Genomic DNA, 12,859 nt, shown 5'->3' with positions numbered 1-12,859 from the left:
CCGAGAACCAGGGCTGCTGATGGTATAAGTCTCAGTTCGAAGGCAGGAGAAGACGAATGCATCAGCTCGAGCAGTCAAGCAGAGAAAGAATTCTCCATTCCTCCACCTTTCGGTCTAGTCAGGCCCTCACTGGATTGGAGGATGCCCATCCACATTGAGGAAGGCGTCTGCTTGACGGAGTCCACTGATTCAAATGTTAATCTTACCCAGAAACAGGCTCACAGGTACCCCCAGAAATGTTTAGCCAATGTCTTAGCGCATCATCATCTACTCAAGTTGACACATAAAATCAAAATATATCACAAGTAATAATATCTTTAAACATCAATGAAACATGGCAAAGCCAACTAATTTTCAAAGTATTAAATGGTGTAATTATCACAAATGAAATTGCTTCAAAGGCTGGACATGGGGCAGCCCAGGTGGCTCAGCGGTTTAGCGCTGCCTGCAGCCCAGGGCGTGATCCTAGAGACCCAGGATCGAGTCCCACATCAGGCTCCCTGCATGGAGCCTGCTTCTCCCTCTGCCTGTGTCTCTGCCTCTCTCTCTCTCTCTGTGTCTCATGAATAAATAAGATCTTTAAAGAAATTATTGATGTAAAATAATATGAACATATCCATATAGTGTCTTTACCAAAACTGACCTTAATCAGTGTTTCCTTAAAATAGGGGCTCAGTTTCAAAAACAAGGCATCTGTTTCCCCAAACCAAACATAATGTCCTTACTGGAGTGCATCGGATTTTACTAGATATTTTTAAAGAGAGAGAGGGAGAGAAAGAGAAAAACCAGAACCAAGAGTTTAGGAACAAAGGTTGTCCTAGGATCTTGAGAAACAAAGTGCCTTCCCAGTGCCCATCGCAAGTGGGCAACCGTGACCGTGAACACATAAATTCAGCATAAGCAGGATTACAGTCGCTCTAAGAAAAGAAATTCGAAACAAAGGAAGATTTCAGAGTTAAAGTTGCAGGCGGGGTACCATCGACTTCTGCAAAACCACAGAGGCTACTGGACGGAGCAGAGGGCCGGCCTCTGACGAGCCCCGTCTTTGTTCTCCAGCACGGGATTGTACGCTTTACTCTTTCCTGAAATTCTTTGACTTGGTAGCACTTGGCTCTTGAACCTCATTATTCCCAGGACCTGAAGTTTATAAGAGTTTCCTGGGCAGGCTGCCAGGAGGTGGGCGGAAAGTCCCCATTAGCACTATTAGGTCGCCACTAGGGAGCCCTGGATGTTGCCCGAGCAGCCGGGGCCCGGAGGTGCCTGAGGTGAAGCACCTGGCTTTGGAGCTGCCACAAGGATTCCGGAAGAGCACGGAGAAAAGGAAAACGATGCGTACGGTTTATGTAGTGGGACGAAAGGGACGTGCCTGTATATTTATTTATATTATACATCGACATCCTATTATTTCAGTTTATACAGCTAAGAATCGACGGCGCCTGTGTTCCGTGGTAATATGTAGTGAACGGAAATACACATTGGAACGCATGTTTCCTGTGTGATTGTCTGTGTAACATACAATGTGTCGTTCGTACACACATTCGTAGGGGAGAGTGGCTAGAAATGGTGCTTAGAGAGACAGCTAAAGAGATCCTCCAGTCATCTGAAAAAGGACGGAGTATTAATTAAACGGGTTCTAGATCTCAACGACAACAAAAATCTTCCTAACCGTGAATTTCCTTATCAGTAAAATGGATTAAAAATCAGGTAAGAAATTATGAAAAAAAAAAAGAAATTATTTATGAAACCATTCTGTAAACTTGATGATTCAACGCAAATAAAAGACATTGTAATTAAGTATAAAACACACTGTTTCATAGTCTAAATATGCATCAGCCATGGTCAAAGTCCTGAAGACATTTAAATGTTGGAATTTAAATTATCCTGAGTGGGCAAAATTAGCCCTGGATGAAGGTCTACAGGTATTCCCTAGAGGCTTATATAGGCTTGATGGGCCAGGAGGTGAAATCATCTGTATTTTGCAGGTACTTACGTAAAATGAGAGAAACCGCCTCCCTCCCTGCCCCCCCACATTTGCCCGCGGGGGTGAGGTCGGGGTGGGTGCCCCTGTGTGCCGGGCACGCTTCCTGCCTAATTGGCATCTGCCAAAGACATCTGTGGTACGAAAGCACGGCCTGAGGGGAAGGGGAGGGCAGTGTCACCCGCTGAAGGCTTGTGTGTCCCCGAGGTCCCTCCGCTGGAGCCGTAGCCGTCCATGTGATGATGTCAGGACGAGGGACCCCAGGAGTACTTAGGCTTAGGTGATGGGATGAGTGCCTGTGCAAGAGCCGCCAGCTCGCCCTCCGCCCACGTGTGAGCGGGTCCCACGCCTTCCTGCACAGAGCAGACACCCGGCGAGCAGCGGCGAGCCCGGGGAGGGATGCAGCAGGGGGCAGCCCAGTCCCCCGGCCCCAGAGTGAGGACAGCAAATCCCTGAGCAGACAAACGACAGAGTGAGGAAGGGCGCTGAACAGAAGTAGGAGTTCATGCAGGGCCCTTGGGAAGAAGTGTCCAGGGAAGTGACACACGCTGGGACCCGAGAAAGCAGGGCTGGCCCGCGGGGCTACCTGAGGAAGTGTCCAGGCCACCGGCACTGGGGCAGAGGGGCAGCTGCGGGGTCTGGGCGCCAGCAGGGAGGCCAGCGTGGTCCGCCGGGGCGGGGTAGAGGGCTGTTGAGAGGTGCGGTCCTTGGAGGCCCCCCTGGGCGGTGGGGGTGGCATGGTCGGAGGTCTGTTCTCGAGTCCCCGAGCAGCTGAGCACAGCCGGTGGGAGCGCGGCCAGAGAGGCCGGTTGGGGGGCTGGAGCCATCACCGAATGACACTCGTTCTTCCTTGAGCAAAGAGAGGTGCCTGGAGTCCCCAGGCAGCCGGCCCGAGTTGGGGTAATGATTAGGTGTCTTCCCGCTGGGGTCCCCCTAGTACCTCTGTCGCCGCCACTACGCGCGCCCCAGCGCTGTCTCTAAGGTGCGGGCGCCCCAGCTCCTCACGCCCACTGCATAGACAGGAGCCCCCGCCCGAGGCCATAAGGAGGACACCTGGACCGGGGGTGACTGCCGCGTGCCCTCTGTGCCAAGCAGGATCACAGCCAAGCCTTGGGCAGCGTTTTGGGCACGGAGCCACCAGGCCATTGCAGGGGGACGGCCGGGCCTTACTGAGCCTTACTGAGCTTCCAGAGCTTCGCAGCTCAGGGCGACATGCTCAGGAGCGTGGGTCCACTTACCCCTTCACAGCGGCTTTGCAGGGACCTCAGGTCCCCGTGTTAGGACCAAGGAGGGGCTCTGGAGCGCGAGCAGCCCAGGGCCAGGCAGCCAGTGGCGGACGAGGACTGGAGCCGCGGCCCTTTGATCCTAAAGCCGGGGATGCGTCTTGAGCCCGGATGACCGAGTAGCCCCGTGGTCAGAGGAGCGCGGAGGCCCGGTTGTCACTGTCGCTGTCCGCGGGGTCAGGCAGGGCAGGCAGGGGCCGCGCCGGGGCCGCGCTGGGCGGGTCGACCTGGTGCTCCAGGGGTCTCTGAGCCTGTGCTCCGTCTCTCCGCGCAGGGTGCTCCAAGGTGACCTGCATCAGCCTGACCCGGGAGGCCTCCATCCAGCTGTCGCCCTTGCACGGCAAGCAGATTTCCATCCGCTACCTGGACATGACGGACTGCTTCGCGCTGGAGGACGAGGGCCTGCACACCATCGCGGCGCACTGCACGCGGCTGACCCACCTGTACCTGCGCCGCTGCGCGCGCCTCACCGACGAGGGCCTGCGCTACCTGGTGATCTACTGCAGCTCCCTCCGTGAGCTGAGCGTCAGCGACTGCCGCTGCATCAGCGACTTCGGCCTGCGGGAGATCGCCAAGCTGGAGGCGCGCCTGCGGTACCTGAGCATCGCGCACTGTGGCCGGGTCACCGACGTGGGCATCCGCTACGTGGCCAGGTACTGCGGCAAGCTGCGCTACCTCAACGCGCGGGGCTGCGAGGGCATCACGGACCACGGCGTGGAGTACCTGGCCAAGCACTGCGCCAGGCTCAAGTCCCTGGACATCGGCAAGTGCCCGCTGGTGTCCGACTCGGGCCTCGAGTGCCTGGCCCTGAACTGCTTCAACCTCAAGCGGCTCAGCCTCAAGTCGTGCGAGAGCATCACGGGCCGGGGCCTGCAGATCGTGGCGGCCAACTGCTTCGACCTGCAGATGCTCAACGTGCAGGACTGCGACGTGTCCGTGGAGGCGCTGCGCTTCGTGAAGCGCCACTGCAGGCGCTGTGTCATCGAGCACAGCAACCCCGCCTTCTGCTGAAGGCCCGGCGAGGACAGGGGCCGCGGGGGCCCCGAGGCCTTTCCTCCTCCCAAGGGCGCCTGGGGCCTCCTGTCTCAGGAGCCCCCGGGAGCGCCCCCTCCCCGGGCCGCCCGGCCAACAGCCGCAGCCACACACCCTCCGCAGATGCTCCCCTGAACCCCCGCCCCCGCCCCTCGGCCCCGGGTTGGCCTAAGCCCCATGCACCAGTCCCCGGCCCGGGCAGATTCTCGGTGAATAAATGTAGACAGAGCACCTCCAGCCCTCTTCTAAAGAATCACTAGTGGCAGGCCCGCCGTGCAGGAGGAGGCCCCGCCACCACCGGCCGGTGACCTGGGGCACAGGCCTGCCCTCGCTGGGCCGCGGCCTCGGGCGCTGAATCAGAGGCCATCCAGCTCCAGGATCCGTGTCGTACCTGGTTCAGAAAGGACACGTGGGGCGCAGGTAAGCAGAAGCGCCCTGGCACACGGCATATGAGGCATCTACCTCGTCCACGAATACTGGTTCTGCGGGTGCTCCGGGGACACTCACGCGTGCCAGCCTGAGGGTCCTCTGCGCCCTCCGCTCCCACCGGAATGTCACTCTAAGCCCGTTTATTTTGGTGGGTGAGTCTCCCGGGCCCCTCCTCCTGCCCTGCTGGCTGGATGGCTCCTGTGACAAGTGCTTCCCGCGTCACCCCCCGCCCCCTCCTCACACACACACGCACACACACACGCACACATGCCATCTTATGGAAGAAAAGGATTTCCTGCTCACAGCAAAGCCACGTCCCCAGTCAGGCTGATGTTGCTGAATGTTCTCAGATAGGAAGCAAGACCCTCATGATTCCTAATTGACGAGTGAGGCCCGAGAGGACACGTCTTCGGAGGTTTTCCCGGTCCCTTTTAGTGTTCACGTGGCGTGCGTCAGGCACACGTGCCCTGCAGCTGGCAGGAACGGCCATGTCGGTTCTTTGTCATGCAGCTCACACTTCCACTTTGCTCATCTATCTATTCTCTGTGCATCCAGACTTCATCACGTGAAGCCCGTGGGCCTAAGCCCTGAGCGTTGAGCTGCGCGGTTGCCGCCTTCGCCGGCGCCTGTCCGCGTGCTCTCTGTCAAAGGAAGCACAGCGGACTCGCAGGTGTTTAAATACTGTTCACTCAAAAATGTCAGGCAAACGGAAGAAGGAGCACATTGGTGACACTTGGGCGCTGGTCCACTAGCCAGGCCCTTGGAATAGAACATTAAAATCGTTGCCAAGCACACATCCTCAATGGCCCTATTTGGATGGAAAGCCATGTGCTGGCCTCATTGGCATGAAGTCAGGATGCCAGAGGAAAGCCCACCGCTCATTTTCATGACAATGCAGTTGCCTTTTGTTAGTAAACCCAGGACTGTTCCCACATGTTCTCTAGCCACACCTCTCCTTCATCCCTGCTGTTCCGTCATCCGCTTCTTTCTCCAAGGGTCCACCATCCAAACCCAGAACCTCCGCATCTCCAAGCTAAGTATGTGGAATTCGTTTCAGATCAAGCTCACACACAGCTCGACAACTGCACTCCCACTGTAGGCTCCCTGCGGTTTGTTTTTTTGGTTTTTTTTGTTTTGTTTTGTTTTTTTGTCTTATGTCGGGAAGGATGAGATAGAGTGAGGTGGCATCTGCCCAGGTTTCTTCCACGCGTCATGTGACGTATGGCCTCCTTTCCAGTCAACATCGTCAGCAACTTAGTGTGCAATCAAGACCCTGTGCCACGGGGGCTGGGGGTGAATTGCTTGGCTGGGAAGAGCGTCTAGGGATAGTCATGGGGTTTAGAGCCATGAAAGAGGTTGAATGTAGCATCCCCATCTCTGTGACTTGTGACCGGGTCTGACGTTTTAGGATTTTATGAGTCGCGAGGATTGTCCCTAGCCCAGGCACTGGGGTCTTCCAAGTGGTATATGTTCATGCTCCCAGAATGAGGAGAGAGATCCAAAATGGTGCCCTGAACCAGAGAACGGGGTGTCCCACCATCTCCCGACCGCATCACCCAACCAGCCTTCCAAACATGAGACAAAGCTGACTTTCGCACTCACTGCCCAGCACATGCTGCCCCTCCCAGTCTCTCCCTTCCCCCCCAGTCTTCTTTTCATCCACTCTGTCCCCACTTGGGATATGAATCTATGGCAGAAGTCACTGGGGAAGCAGCTCAGCAGATTTTTAGAGACCAAGGAAAAGGCCTCACTAGGAAATTTATCTGTTTTAAAACATTGCTTCCTTCCTGCCTCTGCGAAATTGAATGCTCATTGTTTTTGTTTTTTTTATTTCTAATGTTCGATCACTGCGTGCTGTATGACTCTAGAAAGCCTTAATTTACTACCACCAAGAAATAAAGCAATATGTTGGTAATTGGGTTAAGTCTCATTTAATACCCTGGCTGGAAGAGCACGGTGTTCAGATGGGGACACTCAAGGGCGAGCCAGAAACGTATCTTCTGCTGAAAGAGAGAGCAAGTCGGGTCCGTGCATCTCTTGTCCCTTTAAAGTTGCAGCCACGAGTTTGTCGTTTCCCTGGGCTCGGTGATTTGGGCTGAAAAGTAACAGGTGAGTGAAAAATCGTTAGCTTCACAGTTCAGCTCAGGTCTTCGATTCCTTAGCCCAAACTCTTGGAGCCACACGTATTTTGGAATTCATAATTTTTTATATTTTAGGAAGTTAGCTGTGGTGTATTTCCTAATACCCCGGCAGAGTCTAGGACAGCCCCTTAGTCACACACGTTAGATTTCTGCAGGAATCGCTACGGATAGCCATACTATGTAAGATTCTTGCAGACTATGAATAGCCCTGCACCCATTCAGATTTTGTCACCAAATTAATTTGTGCCAAACATAATGAAAAAAGGCTTCTATTTCTTCAGAGCTCTCCAGATTTCAGAATGACGAGTAAGTATCTGTGGACCTGAAAGTACTTCCCCTGGCACTGGTACAGACATCGGAGTAATCGTCAAAATCGTGCCATTGGTTGTTATACATTTTTTAAAAGGTCTTAAAACCTAGAGGGGCAACACGGCAACTTGATCTAAAAGGAAAAATTATCATTCAGTTGGAAAAAAAGAATTGCCAAAGTTCTACTCACCCCAACCCTTAGATCTGAGAAATCAACGTGGCAGAAAGCAAGTACTGATGGGTGCGTGGCACACTCCAGCTGTAGCAAGTAAGAAGGTTTTCTTTTTTTTTTTAATTTTTATTTATTTATGATAGTCACACAGAGAGAGAGAGAGAGGCAGAGACACAGGCAGAGGGAGAAGCAGGCTCCATGCACCGGGAGCCCGACGTGGGATTCGATCCCGGGTCTCCAGGATCGCGCCCTGGGCCAAAGGCAGGCGCCAAACCGCTGCGCCACCCAGGGATCCCAAGTAAGAAGGTTTTAAGAGGTCTTGATTTTCAATGTATTTGCCCTCAACCTTCTTCACATCCTACGTCAGCTGCTTAATGACCGTCGAATTAGCCAACAGGGCAGTGAGCGGCCTGGGAGCACTAACTTGAGGTAGCGCCATGCAGTTCTTGCCGGGATCCCAGGAGAAGCCAGCAGCAAGTAAAATGCATTTATCTTGGACTTCTTAAATCGACATTTGTTCAGAATTAGGAAAAGTCGTCAAGAAATCTGATACCCAAGACCATGCAACATGAACCCAAACAGATTGGGCCCTTTTAAGAGGAAAAGTAATACTAGAAAAATTGCTTCCCGCTTCTCCGTGTTCACAAAGAAGCCACCCAAAGTCGTGCATTTGTTCAATAGCCGGCAATCATGATTAGCTAAGAGAGACATTAATTTGAAGAAATGCTGACTCGACAGTCGGGGAGGAAGAGACTTGGTAAAGCCTGCGGTGAAAACGTTCCCACAGACAACTGTGAGACGAAGCTGGTTTTGACTCTTGCGTGCTGTTGGTCAAATGGTTTCTTCTTCTTGATCCATTCAGCAGCCCCGTCCTCACTGTGGCAGGAAGGGGAGGTGCAGCGGGGAGGGAAGCGCCTGCCATCATCTGCAGTGGAGGCTGATGCCGTCGTTGAGGCTCCTCAAACACAGTTCCAGGTGCCCAGAGAGCAACTCGGGCAGTTTCGTGAAGATGACCCCCAGGTGGGCAGAGCTGTTCACCTGGGGGAAGCAGTAAACCCTCCCGGACACTCGGGACACCCCATCCAGGCGTGTACTTAGGATGTGACTATTCCATCTTTTTTCTCTGAGTGCACCATTATCTCCTAAAGCCACAGATCCATTGTGTAGAGCCTTTTTCCCCCCTCCAAGCCACCTGGCATCTGCTAAAACCACACGGGATGAAAGAACACCTCCATTTGGAAGCTGGAGGCGGCTCAACCGCTGCCTGTCACCAGCACCCCTGTGGCATCTCCCGCGGAGCTACCTGGATTGCAACAAGGATGTTGGCCTCGTGCACTACCCAGGAAGGCTCAATAAGCTCTAAACTGTTGCTCAGATGTTCACTACCAGCATCACCAGAAACCAGAATGGCCTTGAAGATCATTTAAAAAAAAAAAAAACTCTTGGCCTAAATATTTCCAAATCTAGTCGTTGCTATACTGCAGAATGTTTCTCTTTCCATCACTGAGCTACTGAATTTTACCCTGATGAGATCAGTATGTCTGAACTCTCTCCCGGCCCATGATGACCAACATATGATGGAGACTGGAAATTGAAGTCATTCGTCATGAACAAAGGATGCCCAGGGAGCAACTCTCAACCCCTTTCACCAAGATTTACTGAGCAGTTACGGTGATAGCTTCCGGGGGGGAAAGAGAGACTATCCTTAGCCTAAGTGGTATGTCAGGTCAAATACCTGTAATATCATAGAATGAGTTATAGAATGGGGAGAGGAGTTTAAAAAGCAGAGGCAACACCCTCTCACTCATTCATCCGACAAACACTCACTAAGGATCCAACATGTGCCAGACACTGTGGCGGCACCGAGTCTTTCCCCGATGGAGTTTGCCCAAGAGGTCATTTTCATCACCATATGGAAAGAGGAATAAAATTTAGGGGCTCCGGCCAGAGGACAAGACCCTTGAGCTGGATTTTATGACTCAGACAAGGGGCCATCAGAGGCCACGGGGCCCTTGAGCGTCCCTACGGGGAGCCCTCTCCGGGAGGCAGCATCGATGAGGCTCATAGAAGTCGTTGCCCTTTGCCGTAGGTTAGCGGCATCAGACGCCAACTATACGGACTACGGGCCAACTCTGGCGTTGCCTCGGGGTCCGCGTCCTCGGAAAGAGCAAGCTCTGCGCTGCTGTCCTCCCACAGACCGAGTCCTGTGCGCAGATACACGCCTCCATGCGCACACGTACAATACCATACAAAGAGTGGGGATTTTCTGTGAAGACCACACTGAACCATAATTTCTTGGACAAACCCTGAGGAAGCCCAAAGCAGCTTGACCATCCCCCCGAACAGCAGGCGCGGTAACAGGTCAAGGTCGGCCACAGGCCTGTTTCTGCAGGATCCAGCCCCGCGGGACGATCGACGCACCCCCCACACACACCCCCCGGGCTGCTAGGACACTTGGGCCTGCACAGCTGTCTTGGGAACTGCTGTTACCTGTTCATCAAGGGGAGGGAGGGGGTCAGAATAGTCGAGGTTTCCCAATTTTTTTAAAAAGATTTTATTTATTTACTCATTAGAGACACACACACACACACAGAGGCAGAAACACAGGCAGAGGGAGACGCAGGCTCCATGCACCGGGAGCCCGATATGGGACTCGATCCCAGGACTCCAGGATCGCGCCCTGGGCCAAAGGCAGGTGCCAACTGCTGAGCCACCCAGGGAGCCCGAGGTTTCCCAATTTATCCTGCCCCTCCGCTGCACACCAGCCTGGGCCGGTAATGTCAAAAACGCTGGAAGGCCCAAGGAGGGTTGAAAACGTCGCTGTTAAAAATTGCCAAGAAATGGATTCGATTTGTAAAGTCCCCGAGGACGGGTTCTCTGGAACCTCTAATAGCGTCAGGCTTGGGAATGTGAAATTATCTGCCGCAGTAACAAAAGACCGAGGGATGAAAGCCGTCACCTGGGAAGTGTGAGGGCGGCGGGAAGGCTCTTAATTTCTGTTTTGCTGCCGGGAGAGCAGTCCCCTGGTGTTCAGAGCCCCACGGCCTTGCAAAGCCTGGGAAGGCCTCCGAGGCCGCTTCCAGACGGGCGTGCAAAAGATCCGGGGGGAGGACCTCCAACTAGAGCCTCGCCAGGCATTGGCGCTTCCTTTGTCTCCCATCCTCCTCCACCACCAATGAACACAGACATTCTCTATAAATAAAAAATTTTTTAAAGAAATTCCGGGTTTCACATCATGACTGTTTTCTTCGTGGGCATTTACACTTAGAATTTAAACGACCTTATCAAGGCCTTTTTCCTTTCTGAGAAAGTAGATAAAGGGACAAACTGTCACAAGTGATAAATCGGCTTCTTCGTTTTATCTCGAAGCCTTTCCTTTGGAGATGGAGACCGAAGCAGATATAATCGCCTGCATAGACTTTGACACTATCCGTGCTTCCAGGATAACCACACAGATGGGTTGGATTTCAACCGTAGATCTTTTCATTTTGCAATCCCACCTCCAAGCATGGAGAAATGTGGCAAAAGCTGGGTTTTCGTGCTCCCTGGCCGCTTGGTCCAGCCCCTGAAGAGATCATCTTGTCTTAGCAGAAGACCCAGGGACGGAGAATTCATACCATTTCTCCTGTTCTTGTTACAGCCACACAGGCTGATTTACGACACAGTTGATGTGCAGGAACGGCGTCTACGCCGCCAAGGCTTTCCATGAGCTAGTTGGATGGGGAGACTTCGGTTGGCTTTACATTCACAATTTTAAAATATCCAAAGAATAATGGCCATGGATGCCCGGGAAAGTTGGAGACCAAAAGGCTGCAGATTTAAAGAAAGAGAGAGAGAGAGAGAGACAGAAATAATGAATGACCTCTTGCTCAGTTAATGAAAACCAGAGTCTCCTCCGGATTTGCGAGCTGGCGCTGTTTCCCTGGGACCATCGCCTTGGGGCTCCTGCCTGTAATGTTTCTTTTAAAAATAGTGCACCCAGAAAGCGACGGGACACACAAACCACGGGGGAGCCGGAGCCTCCCCTCCTTTTAGAATGTGCGCTTAACCCCAAATGCGTGTGGCCAGTGGTCCTGAGGGTGATCGGGTCGCGTAGGGACCCCCCGTGCTTGCAACCAGGAAAGCCGCATGGGCTTAGGTGCTGACTATTTGGGTTTTTAGCTTCCCTCCTACGAAATGCGTTGACCCTGGGCCCCGAAGCCTAATTGCACACGGCCAATAGCTCGCTCTGGCCCCGAGAAGTGACCTTTCTTCCCGGGTTTGGGGCGACGCGTAGGACTGTGCCACCAGCTTCACAGCCAGGCTACTCTCCAGGACTCGGGGGCTCCTGAGATCCGAGACCGCGTGGGGGCGGGGGTGACAGTCCCCTTTGCTGACACTCGGAAACCTTTGATAGTTCTGAGGGAGATAGCAAAGGCAAATTTTAAGACTTTATAAAAGCTTACTATTTCTTGACTTTGGGTAGGACAAATTCCACAGCTGTCCCTCCTTGCCTGTAGCCCTGCCTGGTAAGTCTTCTATGGCAACTGATGACACGTAAATTGAGGTCTGGGTTCTGTAGTTTGTTTTTTTTTTTTTAATCCTATTTTGGTTTTTTGCCTCGTTGTTGTCGCTGTTGTTTAGTTGCACACACAAGCTGGCTTTGGCTACTCCCGCGTCGCACACCGTTTTCAGAAGATGCGTCCCTGTGGGGATCTCTGGTGATCGCAGGACCATCTAGGCAGCACGGCGAGGCTGGATAGCCCAGGGTCCAACAGCTCGTACCGTTGTTGGAACGCAAATGGTAATTTGTCAGGGACACGAGCATTTTTGGAGATGATCCCGGAAAGATGAAGAGCCTGACTCCGGGGGACTGAAGAGGTTCACTCCACTCCTGCCAGGTGGATCCCAAACTGCAGCAGGGACTTAATTACCCCATAACCATACACTGTAAGGCTAACAAATCCGGAGGGTTTTCTGGCCCGACCAAAGCTCACGGTCTGCTTGTAGGTGTTCGCTCATCACTCATAGTTGCTTCCTCTTCGGCCTGGATGCTCGCGCTCACGCGGCATTTACAGTGGTAAGTTCTGTTTCTTTCAGAATCCAGGGACCCCCGTGTAAACGATGAGTGACTATCAGCAAGTTTCTGGAAACTGTTACAAAACTAGAGATAAGCCCTGCGACAGACGTGGTTCGAGAATTTCAAAAAGCCACTTAGAGAAACGTGCCAAGGTTCTTTGCAACATTTTGTTTCTGGCACAGGAATGAGGGGTGTTCAGGTATTTTGTCTTGTTTTTAATGACCAGATATATCCTTTCTATATGTCCAGTAAGGGACTAGACATACAAATAGCTGAATTTTTTTTAAGATTTTATTTATTTATTTATTTATTTAGAGAGTATTTATTTATTTATTTAGAGAGTATTTATTTATTTAGAGAGCAGGGGAGGGGAGAGAGAGATTCTCAAGCAGACTCCTTGCTAAGCACAGAGTCCCATGGGGGCTCACCCTCATGACCCCAAGATCATGACCTGAG

General features: G+C 52.7%; 1 protein-coding gene across 3 annotated transcripts in view; it reads left to right on the top strand.

Annotated features, from left to right (window-relative positions):
* Nucleotides 1–6,637, top strand: part of FBXL7 (F-box and leucine rich repeat protein 7) — a 352,858-nt gene extending 346,221 nt beyond the window's left edge. For all 3 annotated transcript variants that reach the window (XM_025436392.3, XM_049109430.1, XM_025436394.3), the window contains exon 4: nucleotides 3,536–6,637. In XM_025436392.3, coding sequence (XP_025292177.1) covers nucleotides 3,536–4,272 — 737 coding nt within the window. In that variant the 3' untranslated portion in view covers nucleotides 4,273–6,637. The remainder of the gene's footprint in view (nucleotides 1–3,535) is intronic.
* The last annotated feature ends 6,222 nt before the right edge of the window (nucleotides 6,638–12,859 follow it).

Source organism: Canis lupus, chromosome 4, assembly GCF_003254725.2.
Source record: "Canis lupus dingo isolate Sandy chromosome 4, ASM325472v2, whole genome shotgun sequence".
Classification (NCBI taxonomy): Eukaryota; Metazoa; Chordata; class Mammalia; order Carnivora; family Canidae; genus Canis; species Canis lupus.
Note: the sequence above shows the minus strand (reverse complement) of the source record. Positions and strands in the feature narration are given on the sequence as shown.